At 52.9% G+C, this 22,074-nt stretch overlaps 2 protein-coding genes and 1 pseudogene across 2 annotated transcripts; all 3 read left to right on the top strand.

Moving 5' to 3' along the window:
* The first annotated feature begins 9,462 nt into the window (after nucleotides 1-9,462).
* On the top strand, nucleotides 9,463-9,554 carry LOC121043290 (uncharacterized; annotated as a pseudogene).
* A 3,622-nt stretch (nucleotides 9,555-13,176) lies between these two features.
* Nucleotides 13,177-15,547, top strand: EXOSC4 (exosome component 4). The gene is made up of 3 exons (XM_040494736.1): nucleotides 13,177-13,633; nucleotides 14,820-15,026; nucleotides 15,139-15,547. Exons 1-3 carry the CDS (start codon nucleotides 13,463-13,465, stop codon nucleotides 15,496-15,498), a joined length of 738 nt encoding a protein of 245 aa, XP_040350670.1. The 5' UTR covers nucleotides 13,177-13,462; the 3' UTR covers nucleotides 15,499-15,547.
* A 1,096-nt stretch (nucleotides 15,548-16,643) lies between these two features.
* GPAA1 (glycosylphosphatidylinositol anchor attachment 1) lies at nucleotides 16,644-20,083 on the top strand. The gene is made up of 12 exons (XM_040494719.1): nucleotides 16,644-16,825; nucleotides 17,092-17,271; nucleotides 17,354-17,465; nucleotides 17,658-17,805; nucleotides 17,885-17,986; nucleotides 18,075-18,271; nucleotides 18,347-18,543; nucleotides 18,638-18,791; nucleotides 18,941-19,036; nucleotides 19,190-19,380; nucleotides 19,462-19,632; nucleotides 19,744-20,083. The coding sequence occupies exons 1-12, from the start codon at nucleotides 16,752-16,754 to the stop codon at nucleotides 19,985-19,987; spliced, it is 1,866 nt and encodes a 621-aa protein (XP_040350653.1). The 5' UTR covers nucleotides 16,644-16,751; the 3' UTR covers nucleotides 19,988-20,083.
* Nucleotides 20,084-22,074: the final 1,991 nt, after the last annotated feature.

Raw genomic sequence — 22,074 nt, forward strand, 5'->3', positions numbered from 1 at the left:
GGAGAGTCCCCACTGCTGAGGGGGCCCCGTGGCAAGGAGTGCGGGTGGCCTCTAGGAGCTGGCATATCACAGTCACAACACTAAAAGACCAAGAGAAAACCTCCAAAGTCACAGGATTAAAATGACTCCTCACAGATGAAAACAACAATAAGATGAACACCCAGCTCCCCATCAGAAACAACAGAGGCAGGAAACCAGATGACATACTCCAAGTTCCGGAAAGAATGACTCAAGCAAGAATCCTAGATTCTGGAAAATGATCTTTTGGAAAAAATTTTTTTTTCAACGTTTATTTATTTTTGGGACAGAGAGAGACAGAGCATGAACGGGGCAGGGGCAGAGAGAGAGGGAGACACAGCATCGGAAACAGGCTCCAGGCTCCGAGCCATCAGCCCAGAGCCTGACGCGGGGCTCGAACTCACAGACAGCAAGATCGTGACCTGGCTGAAGTCGGACGCTTAACTGACTGCGCCACCCAGGCGCCCCTGATCTTTTGGAAATTAAGGTAAAATAGAGACAGTCCAAGATAAACAAAGACAGAGAATTTGCTGTTAGAAGACCTATCTTATGAGGAATATTAAAGAAAGTTCTTCACAACATGGACACGTGGAAGATCCTGAAGTCATCTCCTTCCAAGGGCACAACAAATTGACAACTACACGTGGAGAAATGTCTTCTGAAAAAGCCCTGGAAGCTGGATGAACAAAGCCTCCACAACAAAGGATTAAATGGCAGCATTGAAACAGGTAGAGGAGGGGCACCTGGGTGGCTCAGTCGGTTAAGCATCTGACTCTTGATATTGGCTCAGGTCATGATCTCGCGGTTCTTGGGTTTGAGTCCCCTGTTGGGCTCTGTGCTGACAGCTCAGAGCCTAGAGCCTGCTTCAGATTCTGTGTCTCCCTCTCTCTCTCTGCCCCTTCCCTACTCACACTTTGTCTCTCTGTGTCTCTCAAAAATAAACATTGAAAAACAAAAAAAAAAAAAAAAAAAAAAACTTCACACACAGACTGACTCACCCCAGGACCCAGTGCAAAAACACCAGCTTGAAAGGCACGTAGACCATATATGAATGAGACCCATTTACTAATCCTAAATTTTTTTTCAGAGAGGAAGGAACTTATTTGTTGAGACTCTGTCCAGAGACAGAGCTACCACAGGCACCATTTTTGTGATCTGATTCTAACTCATTAGCACCAGAGAGCACAGATTGCTGAGGGTCCTGCCCACCCACCACCACCATGACCACTCCACAGCTGGGCCAGGTGAGAGCCCCGCCCACCTCTAAGCCACAGTGTGACCCCACCATAGCAGGTGGGCTCCTGTCACTCACAGAGAGGACGCTGCTTGAGCACCTGGCTCTGGTGGCCAGAGGGGATAGTGTTTCTGAATCCCACAGGACATCTTCTACACAAAGCTACTCCTTCAAGACCAGGGAAGGCAGCTGATTTGCCTAATACATGGAAACAAATACAGAGAGTCAAGTAAAATGAGGAGACAGAGGAATATGTTCCCAATGAGTGAAGAAAGCAAAACCTTATCTGTTAAATGAAACAGATAAGCAATCTGATTTCAAAGTAATGGTCACAAAGATGCTCAGCAAACTCGGGAGAAGAATGGGTGAGACAGCGCAAACTTCAACACAAAGATAAAAAATACACCAAAGTACAAAAGAGAAGTCACAGAAAGAAGAATACAACAACTAAACTGAAAAATATACTAGAGGGGCTCAACAGAAGACTGTATGAAGCAGAAGAATGGAACAGTGAGCCGGAAGATAAAACAATGGAACCCAGACACCGCAGCAAAAAGAAAAAAGATTTTTAAAAAGTGAAGATAACTTGAGGGAACTTTGGGACAACACCAAGCAAAATAACATTTGTGTTATGAGGATCCCAGAAGAAGAGAAAGAGAGATCCAGGAAACTTATCTGAAGAAATAAGAAATAATAATCTCAAACCTTCCCCAACCTGGGGAAGGAAACAGACATCCAGGCCTAGGAATCCCAGAAAGTTCCAAATAAGGTGAACCTGAAGAGATCCACACCAAGGCACACTATAATCAAAGTGGTAGAGGTTAAAGAGGGAATCTTAAAAGCAGCAAGAAAAAGCAACTTGTTACTTATAAGGGAAACCCCATAAGGCTGTCAGCAGATTTTTCAGCAAAAACATTGCAGGTCAGAAGGGAATGACATGACATATTCAAAGTGCTGAAAGGAGAGAACGTCCAGCCAAGCATTCTCTCTCCAGCAAGGTTATTGTTCAGAATTGAAGGGATGAGTAAGAGTTTTTCAGATAAAGGGCACCTGGGCGGCTCAGTCGGTTAAGCATCAGACTCTTGATTTGGGCTCCGGTCATGATCTCACAGTTTGTGAAATGGACCCCACATTGGCCTCTGAGCTGATGGCGTGGAGCCTGCTTGGGGTTCTCTCTGTTCCTCTCTCTCTCTGCCTCTCCCCACTTGTGCTCTCTCTCTCTCTCAAAATAAATAAACTTTAAGAAAAGAGTTTCTCAGATAAGGAAAAACTAAGGAAGTTCATCACCACTAAACTGGACTTATGATAATCTTTTTAAGTTTATTTATTTATTTTGAGAGAAAGAGAGGGGGAGGGGGTGGAGACAGAGAATCCCCAGCAGGCTCTGCACTGTCAGCACAGAGCCCGATATGGGGCTTGAACCCAGAACCATGAAATCATGACCTGAGTTGAAAACATGAGTTGGATGCTCAACTGACTGAGCCACCCGTGAGCCCCTAGACTTATGATAAATATTAAAGGGACTGCTTAAAACTGAAAAGAAATAGCACTAATTAATAATAAGAAAACATATGAAAGTAAAAATCTCACTGGAAATGTACATATATAGTAAAGATACTGGATCAATCACTCATAAAGCAAGCATGAAGGTTAAAAGACGAAAGTAATACGGAATAAAACTACAATAAATAGTTAAGGGATACAAAAAATAGAAAATATGTAAAATGTGACATAAAAAATACAAAACATGGGGGCACCTGGCTGGTTCAGTCCATGGAGCATGTGACTCTTGATTTTGGGGTTGTAAGTTCAAGCCCCATGTTGGGTATAGAGATTACTTAAAAATAAAACTTGGGGGCACCTGGGTGGCTCAGCTGGTTGAGCATCCAAGTTCGGCTCAGGCCATGATCTCATGGTTTGTGGGTTTGAGCCCCACATCTGGCTTTTTCCTGACAGCACAGAGTCTGCTTTAGATTCTCTGTCTTCCTCTCTCTCTGCCCCTTCGCCGCTCACATGTTCTCTCTCTCTGTCTCTCAAAAATAAAAATAAACATTAAAAATGTTTAAAAATAGGGACACCTGGGTGGCAACTCTCAATCTTGGGGTTATAAGTTTGAGCCCCACATTGGGTATAGAGATTACTGAAAATCTTTTTTAAAAATCAAACAACATGCAACTGAACAACCAATGGGTCATCAAATAAGTCAGTGAAGATATACAAAAAAAACACCTAGAGACAAATGAAAACAGAGATGTAACATGTCAGGGGCACATGGGTGGCTCAGTCAGTTAAGCATCTGACTTCGGCTCAGGTCATCATCTCACATTTCGTGGGTTCAAGCCCCGCATTGGGCTCCATGCTGACAGTGTGCAGCCTGCTTGGGATTCTCTCTCCCTCCCTCTCTCTCTCTGCCCCTCCCTAACTCGCACTTTCTCTCTCTCTCAAAATAAATAAACTTTAAAAAAATGTAACATGCCAAAAATCTATGGATACAGCAAAATCAGTTCTAAGAGGGAAGTTCATAGCAGTACAGGCCTGCCTCAAGAAGAAAAATCTCAAACAAACAATCTAACTTTACACCTAAAAGAACTAGAAAAAGAACAAGCAAGGCCTAAAGTTAGTAGAAGGAAGGAAATAATAAAGATAAGAGCAGAAATAAATAAAGACTAAAAAGAGAATAGAAAAGATTAATGGTTCTTTGAAAAGATAAAAACCTACAAACCTTTAGCTAGACTAACCAAGAAAAAAAAAAGAGGGATCAAATAAAGACAGGCAGAAAGAGAAGTTACAATTGATACCACAGAAATACAAAGAATCATAAGAAACTACTATGAACAATTAAATGTCAACAAATTGGACAACCTAGAAGAAATAGATAAACTCTCAGAAACATACAATTTTCTAAGACTGAATCAGGAAGAAATAGAAAATCTGGATATACTTATTTCTAGTAAGGAGATTGAATCAGTAATCAGAAACCTCCCAACAAACAAAAGTCCAAGACTAGATGTTTTTGCTGGTGAATTCTTCCACACCACGCCCCCAACTGGTGAATTCTATCAAACATACAAAAAAAAATTTAATACCTATCCTTCTCAAACTCTTCCAAAGAATTGAAGAAGAGAGAATACTTTGAAACTCCTTTTACAAGGCTAGCATTACCCTGATACCAAAAACAGACAAGGACACAACAACAACAACAACAAAGAAAATTATAGGCCAATATTTTTTTATAATCATAGATACAATAATCCTCAGCAAAATATCAACAAACTGAATTAAACAATACGTTACAAGGATCATACACCATGATTAAGTAGGATTTATTTATTTGTTCAACATCCACAAATCAATCAACATGATACACTACATTGACAAAAGGAAGAAGAAAATTCATATGATCATCTCAATAGATGTGAAAAAATGCCTTTGGCAAAACTCAACATCCACTTATGATCAAAATTCTCAACAAACTGGGTATAGTGGGAACATCAACATAATAAAGGTCATATATGAAAAGCCCATGGCTAACATCATACTCACCCGTGAAAACCTGAAAGCCTTCCCTCTAAGATCAGGAACAAGACAAGAATGTCCACTCTTACCACATTTATTCAATACAGTATTGGAAATCCCAGCCATAACAATAAGGTAGGATAAGTAAATAAAAAGCATCTGAATTGGAAATGAAGAGGTAAAAATGTCATTATTTGAAGATGATGTAATACTATATAGAAAACTCTAAATTCTCCACCAAAAACCTATTAGAACTAATCAACACATTCAATAAGGTTGTAGGATACAAACTCAATTTACAGAAATCTGTGACATTTCTTTTTTGTGTGTGGTATTTCTATATACCAATAATTACCTATAAAAAACGTAAATTAAGAAAGCAATCCTACTTACAATTGCATCAAAAAGAATAAAATACCTAGAAATAAGTTTAACCAAGAAAGTGAAATCTGAACACTGAAGACTATGAGACACTGATGACAGAAAGTTGAAAACAACACAAAGAAGTGGAAAGATATCCCATGATCATGGATTGGAAGAATTACTATTGTTAAAATGTCCATACTATCCAAAGCAATCTACAGTTTCAATGTAATCTCTATCAAAATTCCAACGACATTTTTCACAGAACTAGAACAAATAATTCTAAAATTTGTAGGAACCACCAAAAAAAAATCCCAAATAGCCAAAACAATCCTGAAAAAGAACAAAGCCAAAGGTATCATGCTTTCTGACTTCAAACTATACGACAAAGCTATAGTAATCAAAACAGTATGGTATTGGAATAAAAACAGACACACAGATCAATGAAAAACCGAGAGCCCAGAAATAAACCCACACACATATAAACAATTCATTTAATATGAAGAAGCCAAGAACATACAATGGAGAAAGGACGATCTCTTCAATAAATGGTGCTGGGAAAACTGGACAGCCGCATGCAAAGGAATGAAACTTGACTACTATCTTACACTATACACAAAATTAACTCAAAATGAACTAAAGGCCTGAGTATAAGACCTGAAACCATAAAACTCCTAGGCAAAAACATAGGCAGTCACTCCTTAACACTGGTCTTAGCAATATATTTGTGGATGTGACTCCAAAGAAAGGGAAACAAAAAGCAAACATAAACAAATGGGAAACTAAAAAGCTTCTGCACCGCAAAGGAAACCAGAACCAGACAGAAAAGGTAACGACTGAACAGAAGATACTTGCAGGTCCTACATCTAATAAGGGCTTAATATTCAAAATATATAAAGAACTCATAAAAAGTAAGGAAGTCATACAACTCAACAATTTAAAAAAAAACCTGATTTAAAAATGGGCGGAGGATCTGAATAGATATTTTTCCAAAGACAAACAGGTGGCCGACGGACACATGGAAAGACGTCCAACATCGCTAATTATTAGGGAAGTGCAAACCAAAAGCACGATGAGACGGACACCGCCTCTCACCTGTTAGAATGGCTAGAAATCACAAGTGTTGGCCAGGATGTGGGAAAAAAGACAACCCTCGCGCACTGTTGGTGGGAGTGGAAATTGGTGTAGACACTGTGGAAAACAGTATGGAAGTTCCTCAAAAAATTAAGAGTAGAATTGCCGCATGACCCAGCCATTCCACTTCTGGACGCTTTTCTGAAGAGAACAAAAACAATAATTCCAAAAAGATATCTGCACCCTTATGTGCATAGCAGCACTACTTACAGTCATCAAGATATAGAAACAACCCAAGTGTCCATCAGTGGATGAATGGATAAAGAGGATGTTACACACACACACACACACACACACACACACACACACACCTCATAGAATATTACTCAGCCAGAAAAAAAAAAAGAATAAAATCTTGCTATTTTCTGATAACATGGATGGACTTGAGGGTATTATGCCACAGGGCACAAGTTGGGCAGAGAAAGACAAATATATGATTTTACTCCTGTGGAATCTGAACGAACAAAGCAAAACATAAATTCATAGATACAGAGAACAGACTGATGGTTGGTGGGGGGGCGAAATGTGTGAATGGATCGATTGTATGGTGATATTGGTCGTCTCCTGGTGGTGATCACTTTGTAGTGTATACAGATGTCGAATATAAGATCGTATGCCTGAAATTTCTGTATAATGTTATCTATCCATTTTACCTCAAACTTAACAAAAAGACAATTCTTCAAGCTGAAAGGAAGTCACATCAGATGGTCATTGAAGTCCAGTGTCTCGATGCGACCGTGGTGCCAAGACTCCTGGCTTGGAGAGCTATGAATTACACACTGATGTTGTGCCCAGCCGTTGCACTTGAGGCAACGGCAAAGGCGCACGGCCTCCGGGTGGAGGGAATCCAGGACCTGTGGCCCAGGCGGGGCTGCCGCACACTCTCCTCCGACAGACGCGGGGCCCCGAGGCTGAATCTTGCGCGGCCCCTCTGGCGCAGAAGTAGCCCCTCCCACCTACCGAGGAGCCCGGGGGGGGGGGGGGGGGGGGGTCCGCACCCGGGGGTAGATGTCGAAACACAGGCTGCCACGGGAGGTACACACACCGCCCTCCCTGGAAGAAACGAGATCCGGTCATCAGCCCCTGGAGTCTGGACTGGGCCTTGGGCCTTATTTTGCCCAGAAGAATGCGGTAGAAGTGACGGCACGCCTGCATCAACCCTTGACCTTGAGAGGCCTGGCAGGGGCAGGACTTCCAGGAGGGCTGTGGGACCCGCTTACTCCGGATTTTGACCAAAGGGCCAACGGCATTTATCGTAGGAGGTCTCGTAAGTCTTGGTGAGAAGAGCAGAATGTGTGGCATCTGAGCCAGAACTTCCTCCCCCCCAAGCCCTGTTCCCAATCATGAAAGTTCCATCCTGACAGGGTTTAGCCAAGAACGTGGGGACTCCCCTCCCCCCGGCGCCCAGCCCTACGTGAGAGGGTCCACACTGGGCAGGACAAGCTGAGGCTACCATCCCCCTAACACACGCTTGTAGACCAGGGGCATTTCCTCTGTCCCGCCCCCAGTTCCCCCAGACCCCGCCCAGGACTGACTTTCTTTGGGTGTGGAGTGTGGTGCCGTAGGAGTCAATGCTGAGATCTTCGTGCTGAAAAGTTATGAAAAGGCTCCAGCAAATGACCACAAACTCGAAGGCTTAAAACGACACACATTTATTCTCTTACAGTTCTGGAGGCCAGAAGCTCCAGACGAGTGCTATGGGTTAAAATCGAGGTGCTGGCAGGAATGGTTCCTTCTGGAGGGCCCCCGGGGGGGGGGGGGGATTCGTTCCATGCGGTGCGCTTGGGGCTACATCGCTCCGGTCTCTGTCTCCACACTTTGCCTTCTCTTCTTTGGTGACCAGACTAAAGGGGATACTCGCGATGACACTGAGGGCCCGCCTGGATAATCCCCGACAATCTTCCCATCTCAAGATCCTCAACTTAATCTTACCTGCAAGATTCCTTTTGCCACGTAAGGTAACGCTCATAGCTTTGGGGGACTGGGGCCTTGGAGGGTATCCCTCAGCCTAATACACCGGCTGGACGCGAGGCGTTCCTCAGCTGCACGCCGATCCATCAGCCGTGGATGGCACCTCACTGGCGGGGGGTCGCTTAAGCACAATCTTTGCCCGGTTGGTGGCTGAACCCCAAGCTGTCCTGACCCACATGTGACTTTTAGGAAGCCAGGCTTCAGTATAAGACCCGGGTGGTGGGGATCTGAGGAGTGGCATCATAGGCTACGCACTGTGGAGGAATAGACTTCACGGAACTGTCCAGACTAGACATAAAAACTAACAAAATAATGATAAACGAAGCCACTGGACAAATAAACTAACAAAACAGCAAGATCAACAAACCTAAGGAGGATTGGTTACTCATAATCCAGAGTCACTATAATGGCTCGTCTAAAATGTCCAGTTTTCAGGGCGCCTGGGTGGCTCGGTTGGTTAAGTATTTGATTCTTGATCCGGGCTCAGGTCATGATCTCACAATTCATGAGTTCGAGCCCCTCGTCAGGCTCTGTGCGGACAGCGCGGAAAGTGCTTAGAATTCTGTCTCTCTTTCCCTCTCTCTCTCTCTCTCTGCCCCTACCCCACATGTGCTCTCTGTCCCTCTCTCTCGCTCTCAAAATAAGTAAGCTTAAAAAAAAAATTTAAGTGTCCAGTTTTCAACAGAAAATCATGAACTGTGCAAAGGACCAGGATAGTGTGGTAGTTGCCCGGGAGAGATAGGTAACACTAATTGCTTTTTGAAGCCCAGATTTTGCACTTAGCAGAAAAAGACATCACAGCTTTGCTTAGGCAAATGCCCGTGAGTGGAGTGGCCGTGGGTCAGCGGGTGGCTCTGCACAGCTTTCACTGCTGCTGCTAAACACCCCACCCGTGCAGCAGTGACCCGTGACCCTGGACCCTCCCACCCAGAGTCCCTCTGCTAGCACCTCCCTCCTGGCTTACCCAGGCTTGCCCTACTTCCCACTGGCTAGCGCTGCACGCTAGGGACCCATGTTAGAGCTGATGGCCTGGGACAACGAGCTCACGACCCTGGACTCACCTATCTTCCCAAGTTCCCCTTCAGTCTAATGGGAAAGCGACAGCCCGTTGAGGGTCCTGCACACTCCCAGCCGACTATTAGCCCCTCTGAGGGTGGGACACTGTCGGGACGCGTCTGTGCTGTCCTCGGTGTCAGGGTTTCTGGCTGTGCCTTTCCCCGCGGAGGCTGCTGTGCAATGGCGGCCAACAGCAGCCTCCCCGGTAGTGTGTGCAGCCTACTGACTGCACGGGTGGCCCTAAGGGACCGCGGAGACAGCGCTTCCAGTGGAGATTGATGTCTGATCACATGCTTTCTCCAATCTAGGCTGCAGACAGGTATGCGGGGTGTCTTTGGAAAGCCCCAGGGCACAGTGGCCGGGGGTGCGCACTGGCCAAGTCGTCGTGTCCATCTGTACCAAGCTGCGAACAAGGGGCCTGTGACGGAGGCCCCGCGCAGGGCCAAGTTCAAGTTCCCTGGCCTCCAGAAGATCCACGTCTCCAAGAAGTGGGGCTTTACTGAGTTTAATGCGGATGAATCTGAAGACATGGTGGCTGAAAAGCCGTTCATCCCAGATGGCTATGGGGTCAAATACATCCCTCATCACGGCCCCTTGGACAAATGGCGGGCTCTGCACTCACGAGAACTTCAGACTGCCCGTCCCCATTCATGCCCACCAATAAATCCTGCTTCCTGCCTGAATAAACAAAAAGCAAACCGAAAAAACCCCCCAAAAGCATAAGGGAAACGTGTTAGAGAAATATTTCGGGAAGACAATTCACGACATTATGTTGATCTTCTTTGTTTTGTGATGTTTGTGCTTTTGGTGAACTCTAAAAATTTACGTTACGTGTTAGGGTTTCTCTTGTCACTCTGTTCACTTAATTTCGCGTATATGATTTTGTCTTCTATTTGTTGAAAACAGCACTATGCAGGAAAGAGTTAACACGGCGGGGCTGAGACGGCTCTCCTTCGGAAGATGTGCTCACAGGGTTAGCTGGTGTCGGGGAGCTTCGGTTTCCGGAAGGTTCCTGCCGTTCCCTAAGAGTGGCCCATTGAGCCTAAACTCAACAAATAAATATGGCTTATGGGGATCTCCTGACTTCCTCCTAGGCATTAGGAATCGGGGTTTGTGCCAGGCAGAGGGCGCCAACATGACCAGCCCCCTGTGAACACCCTGGGTGCTGAGTCTCCGGTGAGCATCCCAGTGGACAGCATTCCACACATGCTGTCACCGCCTGCTGCTGTGGGGATTGGGAGTGTGTCCTGTGGGGTCTCTGGGAGGGGGTTCTGGAAGCTGTGCTTGTTTCCCTGATTTTGCCACATGTTCCTTTGCTGATGCCGATTACCACCCGTTCTCTGGAATAAAGCTCAGCCACAAGTTCAACAGTCTGTGCCAAATTCTACAAGTCCTCCAAGCAAATCCCTGAATCCAGGAGTGGTCAGGAATTCCCGACACAGCTCCCAAATTTGTACAAGTGTGAGGCCCCCCCAAACCTGGATCTACCTGTGTTTACAACACAGGGTCAGAGAATCCAGGGGGGCAGGAATGGCCCCCTAAACTGGAGACGCTGCCAGGCTGGAAGCAGGGGTGGAGGGGACGCTTCCACCGAAGGACAATAAGTGTTCCACTGATCTGGAGGGAAGAGCCATCACCCAGCCACTTTGAGCTCGGGGCTCTGCAGGCCAGGACCAACATTATTCTGATTGTCCTGGGTGTGCAACTGGGGCAGGACACATGCGGGGACCCCTGTAGGGTTTCCACCTGTGTCAATGGACAACTACTGCAATCTTGACCCAGCAAGGACGGGGACAATCCGAGCTCAAACCGCTGAGAGAAAAATGCTGGATCAAACCACCAGTAACCAGCTGGGTCCGGCCGAAGAACTGACGGCAGGGAGACTGTGGGTGGGGGGTTGCGGAGGACAATGGCCATCATAGCCTTAGACCAGGGACAGTGGCAGGGCCGTGGCCGACTCACAGCTTTTGTGCTGTACTCAGCTCAGAGACCACCACCTCGGAGCGGACGCTGTGCTTGCAGGACTTGGGCTCCTGCTATTACACTGTGTCCATTCTGCCTGCTTTTCTCGGGACATGATGTTAATCCTGCTTCTATTGAGGGGCAGGGTCCGTGTCCCTCCCCTTGAGCCTGGGCAAGACCTTTGTGACCACCTTGACCCATGCAGTCTGGTGGGAATAACACTATGTGACTTCTGGGGCTAGGTCTTCAAACACCACGTGTCCACCTTGTCTTTTGAGGTCACCGTAGAACCCAGGCGCCATGCTTCCAGGAAGCATGGGGTGCATGGAGAGGCTGTGGGTAGGTATGCTGTCTCACAGGCCCAGATGAGGCCCTGGCCAACAGCCAGCAACAACACGAAAGATGCGAGAGAGGAAGCCCTCAAGACCACACCTGTCAGTGTCCACGGTGACCACGGGCAGGAAAGATCCCCAGTGCAAACCACCTAGATGAGCCCAGGCAATCCTCTGGATTGCAAGGTCTGATAATATAATTTGTTGTTATTTGAAGTCATTAAGGTTACGCAGCAAGAGATAAACAGACATGCAAACTCCACGCAACCCCTTTTGGAAAGGGTGAGGGTATCTTCATTCTCAGAGGAAAAAGGTGGCCCGTTTTCCGGCTTTGCGGGAGCTGGATGGAAACGGAGGGCATGCTGGGAGCGGGGCCTGTGCACCTGCCTCCTAGCACCTCCTCTCAGTGTGTGGCAACCCTTTCGGCTCATCTTCCCACTTTCCAAGTTGGAGCACGGGCTCTGGCTTCCTAAGCACTGTAGAGGAGCTGAGTCATGCCGCTGGAAGGGGGGACACAAGCCTCCTGCTGGGGGCCTTGACCACTGGGAAACAGAGACACCTGGAGCAGGAGGTACCTGGGGAGGAAAACCCCTCATATCTCCCCCCTATAGACACACTGGCAGTTCCCTCCTGTGGGATTGCCACCAGGTGCTGGAATACACCAAGTCAGGATACGGGAAAGAGAGGTGAAGTCAGTAACACTCAGGACTGGCAAGGATTATGTAAAAATGTAACAGTTACTCTTGGTGGGAAGAGAGGGGGAAAAGGAACTCTCACGTTTACTCTTCATTCAGAGAATCCGCATTGTGGGATTCTATCCCCATTGCCTAAGCCCCTCGACAGGCACCCACTGCCCACGTGGGGCAGTAGCGGGGATACATCCTGGCAATCAAAAATTAATGAGAGTTCCACAAGATTGCGTGGATTTCATAAGGTGTTGAGTGAAAAACAGAAAAGTGCATATAAGATTCCCATTAAATAGTAATAACCACCACAGATCCAAATGCTACATGACTGTACAACGGCGTGTATCTGTGCTTGATTCACATGTGATCACATTTGAGTGTGGAGAAAAACCTGGAAAGAACTATTTATTACGGTAAGGAAGAGGGTGTGGGGGCAGAGGGGATGGGACAGAAAGAACTCGGCCAACATGGGAAAGAAAATCTTAAACGCTCTATCAAAGGAGTATGAGCATGTGTGTGTACCGTACAGATTATGTGTCAATTTTTTTTAATGTACAAATGTAAAACCTAAACGGTAGGAAAACACAAAGCGTGTCTCGGCTTGGGAGAACGCATGCCTTTACGGCTGCGGAAGAGCAAGAAAATCAGCGCTGACGGGACGCCGCATCCTGCAGCAGGCGCTGCGCTCTCCCGCCCGACCTCCGAGGAGCCTCCGCGGCCAGGGACCAGCAGGCAGGGCACAGGCGCAGTCCTCGAAGGTGGGGTGGAGGAGTGGCCGGGCGCGGCAGGTCCCGGCCCTCCGGGACCTGGTGTAGGCGCGTGCGGGAAAGTCCGGGGAGGTCTCGGGCGGGTGGGGGGGGGGGGTGAGCGTTAAAACCGCCCCCGCGACAAACCCGAAGGGGCGCGGCCGGGGGATCCTTCTCCCTGCCGGTCTCCACCTCTGGCAGCCGTGGGACAGCGCCCCAAAACGCCCGCGGGCACAGCGCTCCTGCCCAGGTCAGCACCGCCCAAGACTCCCGCGGCCGGAAGTAGGGCAAGCGGGGCCGCCTGGCACCCTAGTGCTCCGAGGCCGGAAGTGGGGCGTTCGGCCGCCGGAAACCGCAGGCCGCCGGGAGGTCGGAAGTGAGGGTCAGAGCCGCCGGGAACTGTAGTTTTGCGGGGGGCGGAAGCGTGGCTAGCGGCCGGGCGACATGGCGGGCCTGGAGCTGCTGTCGGATCAGGGCTACCGGGTAGACGGACGGCGCGCCGGGGAGCTGCGCAAGATCCAGGCGCGGATGGGCGTGTTCGCGCAGGCCGACGGCTCGGCCTACATCGAGCAAGGCAACACCAAGGCGCTGGCGGTGGTCTACGGGCCGCACGAGGCGAGTGGGCGTGCGCGAGCTGGGCGGGGTGCGCGGGGCCTCCAGGCTGAGCTGAAGATGCCGAGGCGACAGCCGGCGCGCGCCGCGTCCGCCCAGCCCATCTTCAGGGCCGCCGCCGCTCGCTCGGCTCCAGAGCCAAAGTCCTGGCAGCGTGGTGCACCGTGGTCCCCGCCTTCCTCACCGGCCTCTCTCCCCTCCGCCCTGCCCTCCTCTTTGCTCTTCCTCAAAGCGCCCCGCGCTCTCCAGCCTTCGCGTCCTCTCTCTGCTCTCTACACTGACGTCATCCCCCGGGTGACGCCCCCCCAGACCGCCTTCCTCACGTGGCAAGCCCCCTCCCCTACAACCACACACTTCCCTGCTTTTCGGTAATCGGTCACTTCAGACGGCAGTCTAACTCCGTGAGGACAGGGACTTTATTTTTTTCTTTTCTTTTTATTTTTTAAAACATTTTTTTTAGCGTTTATTTATTTTTGAGACAGAGAGACAGAGCATGGACGGGGGAGGGGCAGAGAGAGAGGGAGACAGAATCGGAAGCAGGCTCCAGGCTCTGAGCCATGAGCCCAGAGCCCGGCGCAGGGCTCAAACTCACGGACCGCGAGATCGTGACCTGAGCTGAAGTCGGACGCTCAACCGACTGAGCCACCCAGGCGCCCCGAAGGGACTTGTCTCCGTTGCTGGAGAAGGGAAGACCACTGGGGTGGAAACAAACACGGCACGTCTGCAGAGTGGAAAGGCTGCTGGTGGGAGGTGGGGGTTACTCAGAGTGAGATTGAGGGCTTTCTAGGAAGGTGAGAACTCACCGCTTCGCAGACCAGGGAAAGTATTTATGATTTTGTGTCACACGTGATGGGGAAGCTTTGGGAAGGCAGTACCATATGTGAGCGTGTAGAGGAGACAAAGTCAGACTTGATACTTGTGAATATACCGGCCCTGGCTACAAATGGAGAATGGGCCGGGAGGAGATGAGGCGAGGAGGGAAACAGGGAGACCTGAGGGGGGATGATGGCTTAGAGATGGGCCAAGTGGCCCTCCTGTGGGGCGTTTGAAGGTAAAGTAGCTGTGTTGTTGAGATGTTGGAAGAAGGAGGAGGGGTGGGAAGGAGCCTGAGGTCCGGGGCCTGAGCTAGAGGAAGGTGTAGTGCGAGCTGGCAGGAGTGAGGCTGGCTCATGTGTCCTTCCTCCCCCAGATCCGGGGCTCCCGGGCACGAGCCCTGCCTGACAGGGCCCTGGTGAACTGTCAGTATAGTTCTGCGACCTTCAGCACGGGCGAACGCAAGCGGCGACCACATGGGGACCGTAAGTCTTGTGAGATGGGCCTGCAGCTGCGTCAGACCTTCGAGGCGGCCATCCTTACACAGCTGCACCCACGCTCCCAGATCGATATCTATGTGCAGGTGAGCAGGCAGCAGCTATCCGCCTGGGGAGGGAGAGGGATGGGGTGGGGGTTGGGAGTCCGCGGTCAAGAGCCTGATACACTGATGCCGCTGGTGGGCGCGGTTCCTGCAGGTGCTGCAGGCCGACGGTGGGACCTACGCAGCTTGCGTGAATGCAGCCACGCTGGCAGTGCTGGACGCCGGGATACCCATGCGGGACTTCGTGTGCGCCTGCTCGGCTGGCTTTGTGGACAGCACGGCCCTGGCGGACCTCAGCCACGTGGAGGAGGCAGCTGGTGGCCCCCAGCTTGCCCTGGCCCTGCTGCCAGCCTCAGGCCAGCTTGCACTGCTTGAAATGGACGCCAGGCTGCACGAAGACCACCTGGAGCAGGTGCTGGAGGCTGCTGCCCGGGCTGCCCGTGACGTGCACACCCTGCTGGACCGTGTGGTTCGGCAGCATGTACGGGAGGCCTCCATTTTGCTAGGGGACTGAGCGTCTGGCCCCCCGGGCCCGGAATAAAACTCACACACAGTGCGCTGTACTTTGATCGCCCCATAGCACTTCCACACCCTCCCAGCCTGGCTTGGTACTTGCTCCAGGGGTGGGGGGGGTGGGGGGGAAAGGGGACCATCTCCCACACATGAAATACATACTTCCTGCAACCTCAAGATTCAAACCCTAAAGAGGAAGGTGGGGGGGAGTGTGTCCGTGGATGAAGAGCAATTGTGCCAGGCAGGGTTCAAGGCAGCTGAGCATGGCCTGTAATGGCCAAGCCAATAGACTCTGGAGTCTGTTTTCACCCCCGCACATCCGAGGCCCTGAGTTCAACAAGGGCTGAGGGAGAATTCAAGCTGGCTCTGGGAACCCACCATGGAGATGTGGAGGCCGTGTCTCACATCGTCTTGACTATGGCTTGGACTGAATGGCCCCTTTCAACCTAGGAGCCCTTTGGGCCTACTTAGTCTCAGGCTCCAAAAGTACAATAGATACATGTTGTCTAACGGGGTCTTCTCTACACACACACACACACACACGCACACGCACACGCATACGCATGTGCGCACCTGCCTGAGCACTGAACACCAGCCCCTGCAGCTCTCCCCCAGGGGCTGCTTCTCCCCTAATGTCTCTGGCATCTCTTGATCTGAATAGGAGTGCCCCCCACTTTCTACTCCACATGTCCCAGCTCCTTTGAAACCCATTTTGGCCAATGGTACTATCTGCACCTTCCTCCCTGTGGTCGTCTGGCCCTGATGACCTCGGTGCTGGACTCACATTGATTTCACTTCTGCGTTCACCGCCATTTTTGACCGACATCCACAGAAACGAATCAGCCAATGCCTTGGCTTCGCGGTCCACGGAAGCCCTCTTCCTGTCTACCCACCCCAGGCATTCGGACCTGTCACTGCCAGCAGCCTCCGCGCTCTGCGGTTTTCCTCCCTCCCGCCCTATTCATCCCCTCTCTGGTTCTGCAAATCGGAGCTTTCTCGCTGCCCCCGGCCAGCAGCCAGCGGTCTCCACTGCTTTGCTCTCGCGTGGTATACACCTCCTGCCAGTTCCCCTGGATACCGCTCTCCGGCCCGCCAGAGTACCGCTTCCGTTCCGCGCATGCGCGGCGGCGCGTTGGCCTTCGGGAGCGGAAGTGCGTGCGGGCGCGCCGGTTCCCGTCGGGCAGGCGCGAGGCGCCGGGCCCCGGGGCTGCAGCCGGCCGGGGGAGCGCGGTCCCGGAGCCGCCCCTTCCCGCCATGGGCCTCCTGTCGGACCCGGTGCGCCGGCGCGCCCTCGCCCGCCTCGTGCTGCGCCTCAACGCGCCGCTCTGGTAAGGGCGGGGCCCGGGGAACCCGGCGCTGCGGCCGCCGGCGGCCCCTCCGGCTGCTAGCGCCAGTCGCGTCGTTCCCGCCGGCATCGCTCGGGGCAGGAGGCCCGGGGCTCAGCTCTCCCGTCCGATGTCCCGGGTGCCCGGACTCCAGGGCCAGGTCCCTCACACACGCCCCCGCCACCCCCGGTGCAGAGGTGGAGGCCACGGGCCGCGGTGTCAGAACCCCCTAACGCTCCGGCGGTCTCCTCCGTCCCCTCTCCCTGCAGCGTGCTGAGCTACGTGGCGGGTATCGCCTGGTTCCTGGCGCTGGCTTTTCCGCCCCTGACCCAGCGCACATACATGTCGGAGAACGCCATGGGCTCCACCATGGTGGAGGAGCAGTTTGCGGGCGGAGAGCGTGCCCGAGGCTTCGCCCGAGACTTCGCTGCCCACCGCAGGAAGACGGGGTGAGCGGTAGAGCTGTGGGTCTGGAGGAAACAGTGGTGGTCAAAGTCAGGGAGCTCTTAAAGGTTCTCTTTGTGCCTCCAGGGCTCTGCCAGTGGCCTGGCTGGAGCGGACGATGCGGTCAGTGGGGCTGGAGGTCTACACGCAGAGTTTCTCCCGGAAACTGCCCTTTCCTGATGAGACCCGCGAGCGCTATGTACTGTGGGGGAGAGGATGTGTCTGGGACCAAAAAAGACCTTGAGAGGGTGGCTTGGGACTGGGAAGCTCAGTGGTGCCAGGTCCTGGGGCCCAGGAAATTCCTAACGGGCATCCTAGGGCGAAAAGGGGAGAGGTTTCAGCACTCTAGGGTGGGGTGGTGCTGAGGCTTCCCCGCCAATACTGCATACAGATGGTGGCCGGTACCAACGTGTATGGCATCCTGCGGGCCCCACGCGCCGCCAGCACCGAATCCCTGGTGCTCACTGTACCCTGCGGCCCCGACTCTACCAACAGCCAGGCTGTGGGGCTGCTGCTGGCGCTTGCTGCCCACTTTCGGGGTGAGGCTCCGGGGCTACTGCTGGCAAGGGAGGGTTCGGCCTCTGTACCAGGCCTTGCTGACCAGCTTCTGGTCCTCAGGGCAGATTTACTGGGCCAAAGACATCATCTTCCTGGTGACAGAGCAGGACCTTCTGGGCACTGAGGCTTGGCTTGAGGCCTACCACGACACCAACGTCACCGGTGGGTGCTCTTGCCCTGCCCTGCCCCTCTCTCAGGGCCACTGTATGCGCCAGTCCTCCATTGGCACCTCATTCACCTGCTCCTACAGGCATGCAGTCATCCCCTCTGCAGGGCCGGGCTGGGGCCATCCAGGCAGCCCTGGCCCTGGAGCTCAGTAGCGACGTGGTCACCAGCCTTGATGTGGCCGTGGAGGGGCTCAACGGGCAGCTGCCCAATCTCGATCTGCTCAACCTCTTCCAGACTTTCTGTCAGAAAGGGGGACTGCTGTGTACTTTGCAGGGCAAGGTAAGGGGGCCGCCTGCCTGGGCAGCCTGGGACCTGTGTGGGGGTCATCTGACCTCGTTCCCCAAACCCTCTAAGCTGCAGCCCCAGGACTGGACATCGGTAGACGGGCCGCTGCAGGGTCTGCAGACACTCCTGCTCATGACTCTGCAGCAGGCCTCTGGCCGCCCCCATGGCGCTCACGGCCTCTTCCTGCGCTACCGTGTGGAGGCCCTGACCATACGTGGCATCAATAGCTTCCGACAGTATAAGTATGACTTAGTGGCAGTGGGCAAGTAAGTGGCTTCTGGTCCTCCCCCCTTCCTTGCTTAGGGGGGCGAGAGGGTGCTGGGGGGTCCGGCTGGCCCTGACACTGCCCCACGCCGGCAGGGCCCTAGAGGGCATGTTCCGCAAGCTCAACCACCTTCTGGAGCGCCTGCACCAGTCCTTCTTCTTCTACGTGCTCCCCGCGCTCTCGCGCTTCGTCTCCATCGGCCTCTACATGCCCGCTGCTGGCTTTTTGCTCTTGGTCCTTGGTCTCAAGATATCCTCTGACGGGCGGCCAGCCTCGGGTCCCCTCCACTCTAGGCTGGGAGAGCCCGTGGTCCTTGGAGTGGGGGAGTGGGATGGGCCCTGGGGCCCCCGCCGGGCAGATCCCATCACAGCTCTTGTCAGAGTCCTTGACTAGACCACGCTCTAGAACTGTGGATGCAGTTGCATGAGGCCGGAGCGGGCCCTCAGGAGGCTGGGGGCGCTTCTGGACCTGGTCCTCCCCTCCCTCCAGCACAGGTGATGGCGCCCCCCTCCTGCTGGGGAGGGCTCCTGGGGTTCCGGTGATTGGTACTGCTGCCACTCAGTCTCCACTGGTGGGGTGTTGGTGAGGATCCTTGGGGACCCCCTGGCCCTAGGGCCCAGGTCCCAAGTGTCCATGTGCCCTTGCAGAGCGTGGGGCTGGCCTCGCTTGTGGCTCCCTTGCTGATCTCACAGGCCATGGGCCTGGCCCTCTACGTCCTGCCAGTGCTGGGCCAACACGTGGCTACCCAGCACTTCCCCGTGGCCGAGGCCGAGGCCGTGGTGCTGACGCTGCTGGCCATCTACGCGGCCGGCCTGGCCCTTCCACACAGCACCCGCCGGTGAGCAGCCGGGCCGGCCGGGCGGGGACAGAGGGTACCCTGGACACACAGGCGGCTGCCTCCGAGCCCCTTGTCTTGCAGGGTGATGAGCGCACAGGCCCCAGACAGAGGCTGGATGGCACTGAAGCTAGTGGCTCTCATCTACCTGGCACTACAGTTGGCCTGCGTTGCCCTCACCAATTTCTCGCTGGGCTTCCTGCTGGCCGCCACCATGGTGCCCGCTGCCGCGCTCACCCACCCCTGTGGGCCCCGGTACGTGCCGGTCAGCCCCCGTCACAGAACTCCACACGAGGTGCCCTGCCCCCAACCCGGGGCCTGTGCTCCTCACCACAGAGCCCAGCCCGACCCTGCCTCTCCCCCCAGGCCGCTGTATGCCGCCCTGCTGGTGCTGACGAGCCCCGCGGCCACTCTCCTGGGGTGCTTGTTCCTCTGGCGGGAGCTGCAGGAGGCCCCGCTGTCGCTGGCCGAAGGCTGGCAGCTCTTCCTGGTGGCGCTGGCGCAGGGCGTGCTGGACCACCACACCTACGGCGCCCTGCTCTTTCCGCTCTTGGCTCTGGGCCTCTATCCCTGCTGGCTGCTCTTCTGGAACGTGCTCTTCTGGAAGTGACGTGTGGCTGTCCTGTGGTACGGACCGGGGTGGGGACTCCCCAAGCACCCGGTGTTCTCTTTTTGGGAAATAAACGGGTGTTTTGTTTTCAGCTGCTGTTAGGGCTCGTGGCCCACTGTCTGCTGTCCTTTTGGAGCTCCTAGGCACATGGGTAAAAAGCTCTGTCTGAGGGCCTGGCATTCCCACATACCTCCTTCCTGGAGGGCACTGCCCTGGTCCACTTGCTGCTGGCAGGAATGAGGGCCCCAGCAGCCACATCAGCCTCCAAGGAGAGCCTCGGATGGACACTGGGCTTGGCATCCGGAAATGGCACGTGTAGACCCTGCCCTGGCTCCAGCCCCACGAGCATTATGGGAGCTCCGTGCGTATCACAGTGGGAGGCAGGGTGCCGGGTAGGAGGAAACGCTGTGGTGGGTATGGCTTGGGGCCTGGTGGGATCTGAAGTGCCCAGAGACCACACTGCTCTGTCTTCAGCACTGGAGTTGAAGGCGCAAAAGGGCTTGAGCTGGAGCCCTGCAGAAAAGCCCTGGGGCATGGGGAATGGCACCCGCCCAGCTTCCCTGGAGCCAACTGGCCCAGGCCAGCCACCCATGAGAGGCAGGGCCGAGGTGGAGCGGTAGAGCCCCACCCGGCATCGCCTAGGAGCAGGCGGGCCACGTAGCGAGACCCCTGAAAGGAACTGGAATGTCTAGTGTCCATTCTGGAGGGGAGAAAAGCAAAATGTTGCTTTTCAGGGTCACATCAGGTCAAGAGGCAACTCCTTGAGGGCCAAGGCACCCCTGCCAGCACCTGATGTGGCGGCTAGACCAGTCAGCCTCCTACCGGCCTCAGTGTGGAAGGAAGGCAGAGCTGCCCCGCCTGGGGAGTACGCTCAGGACCCGTGGCCCTTCGGTGTCACACCCAGAACGGTGGGTCTGGGAGGAAGCTCTAGCCCCCAGACCCAACCTTCTGTGGGTCACTGCTGGCTCTCTGCTGAGGGGGCCACGTGCTCTCTGTCCAGCATTGTTGGGGGTGGGGGTGCAGCATGGGCGTTGGAGACCCCACTGGGGCCAGCAGCCTGTCTTTGCCCACTGTTCCCAAGTCCGGCCGGAACCTCTGGTCCCTTCAATGTTGAACAAACTGTTCTGCCCCGCCTCCCCCGGGGCTGGGAAGAGACTTGCAGCCCCCAGCCTCCCAGCGTGCCTCCCAGGCTGGCTTCTGTCAACCCTGTGCTCGGATAAGTCACAGGACAAGAGTCCTCCTGTCTTCTAAGACACACAAAAACCTCTGTTTTGCCTTGGTCTGTTGTCTCTCTCTTTGTGAGCTAGTATCCCTTCCAAAGGATTCCAGAATCCCTCCCAAGCCTTTTCCCCATGCTTTGGCCTTGATCAGTCACTTAAAGCACAAATCATGAAAATCTATTAAATCAGGGAACACACAAGTGGGGGCAGAAGCACAGAGATCATCTCAACTGTATTCTGAACTTGTGCAGAACTCTTTGTACAAAAAATTCTGAGACCATGGGAATGACAGAGTTGGTTTGTCAGGAAAGCAGGATTTCTATTCTGATTTTCAGCAATGTCACCTGTACAATACATTTCTTAAAACAAGGAAATGTTAGGCTGTGGAAATGTAGGTCAGGAGTATAGCGGTGAGTATAGGTCATACATAAGCGCTCTACTTGATGGGGTGGTAGGGCCTGTACCTTGAACCCAGTATCTGTTCTCTGGAGTCATACAGCCCAGTTTTGAATCCTGTGCTTTGAGGTGTGGCCACGTGACTATGCTGTGGCCAGCAGGATAAACAAAGAAGCCTCCAGGGTGAACACCAAGCAAAGACCTCACCCAGAGAGACTGGCCCTCTGAGCCCCATCCTTTCTCTTGCCCACAGGGATGTGGAACTGATGGTTGGAACGTGAATTGTGTCTAGGACATGAGGTCCAGCCCGTGTCGAGAATGGATGGAGAGGAGCAGGGACTCCCTGGGCTTCACACAGCCCTGGGTTGCTAAACTGGGCTTCATCTACTAGAAAGGGAAACAGACTTGTACCGTGTGTAAGCCACTGTCATTTGGAGTTTTCTGACACTCAGATCTAGTTCCGACCAATAC

This window comes from Herpailurus yagouaroundi, unplaced genomic scaffold (assembly GCF_014898765.1).
Source record: "Herpailurus yagouaroundi ecotype Mexico unplaced genomic scaffold, PumYag 186, whole genome shotgun sequence".
Taxonomy (NCBI): domain Eukaryota; kingdom Metazoa; phylum Chordata; class Mammalia; order Carnivora; family Felidae; genus Herpailurus; species Herpailurus yagouaroundi.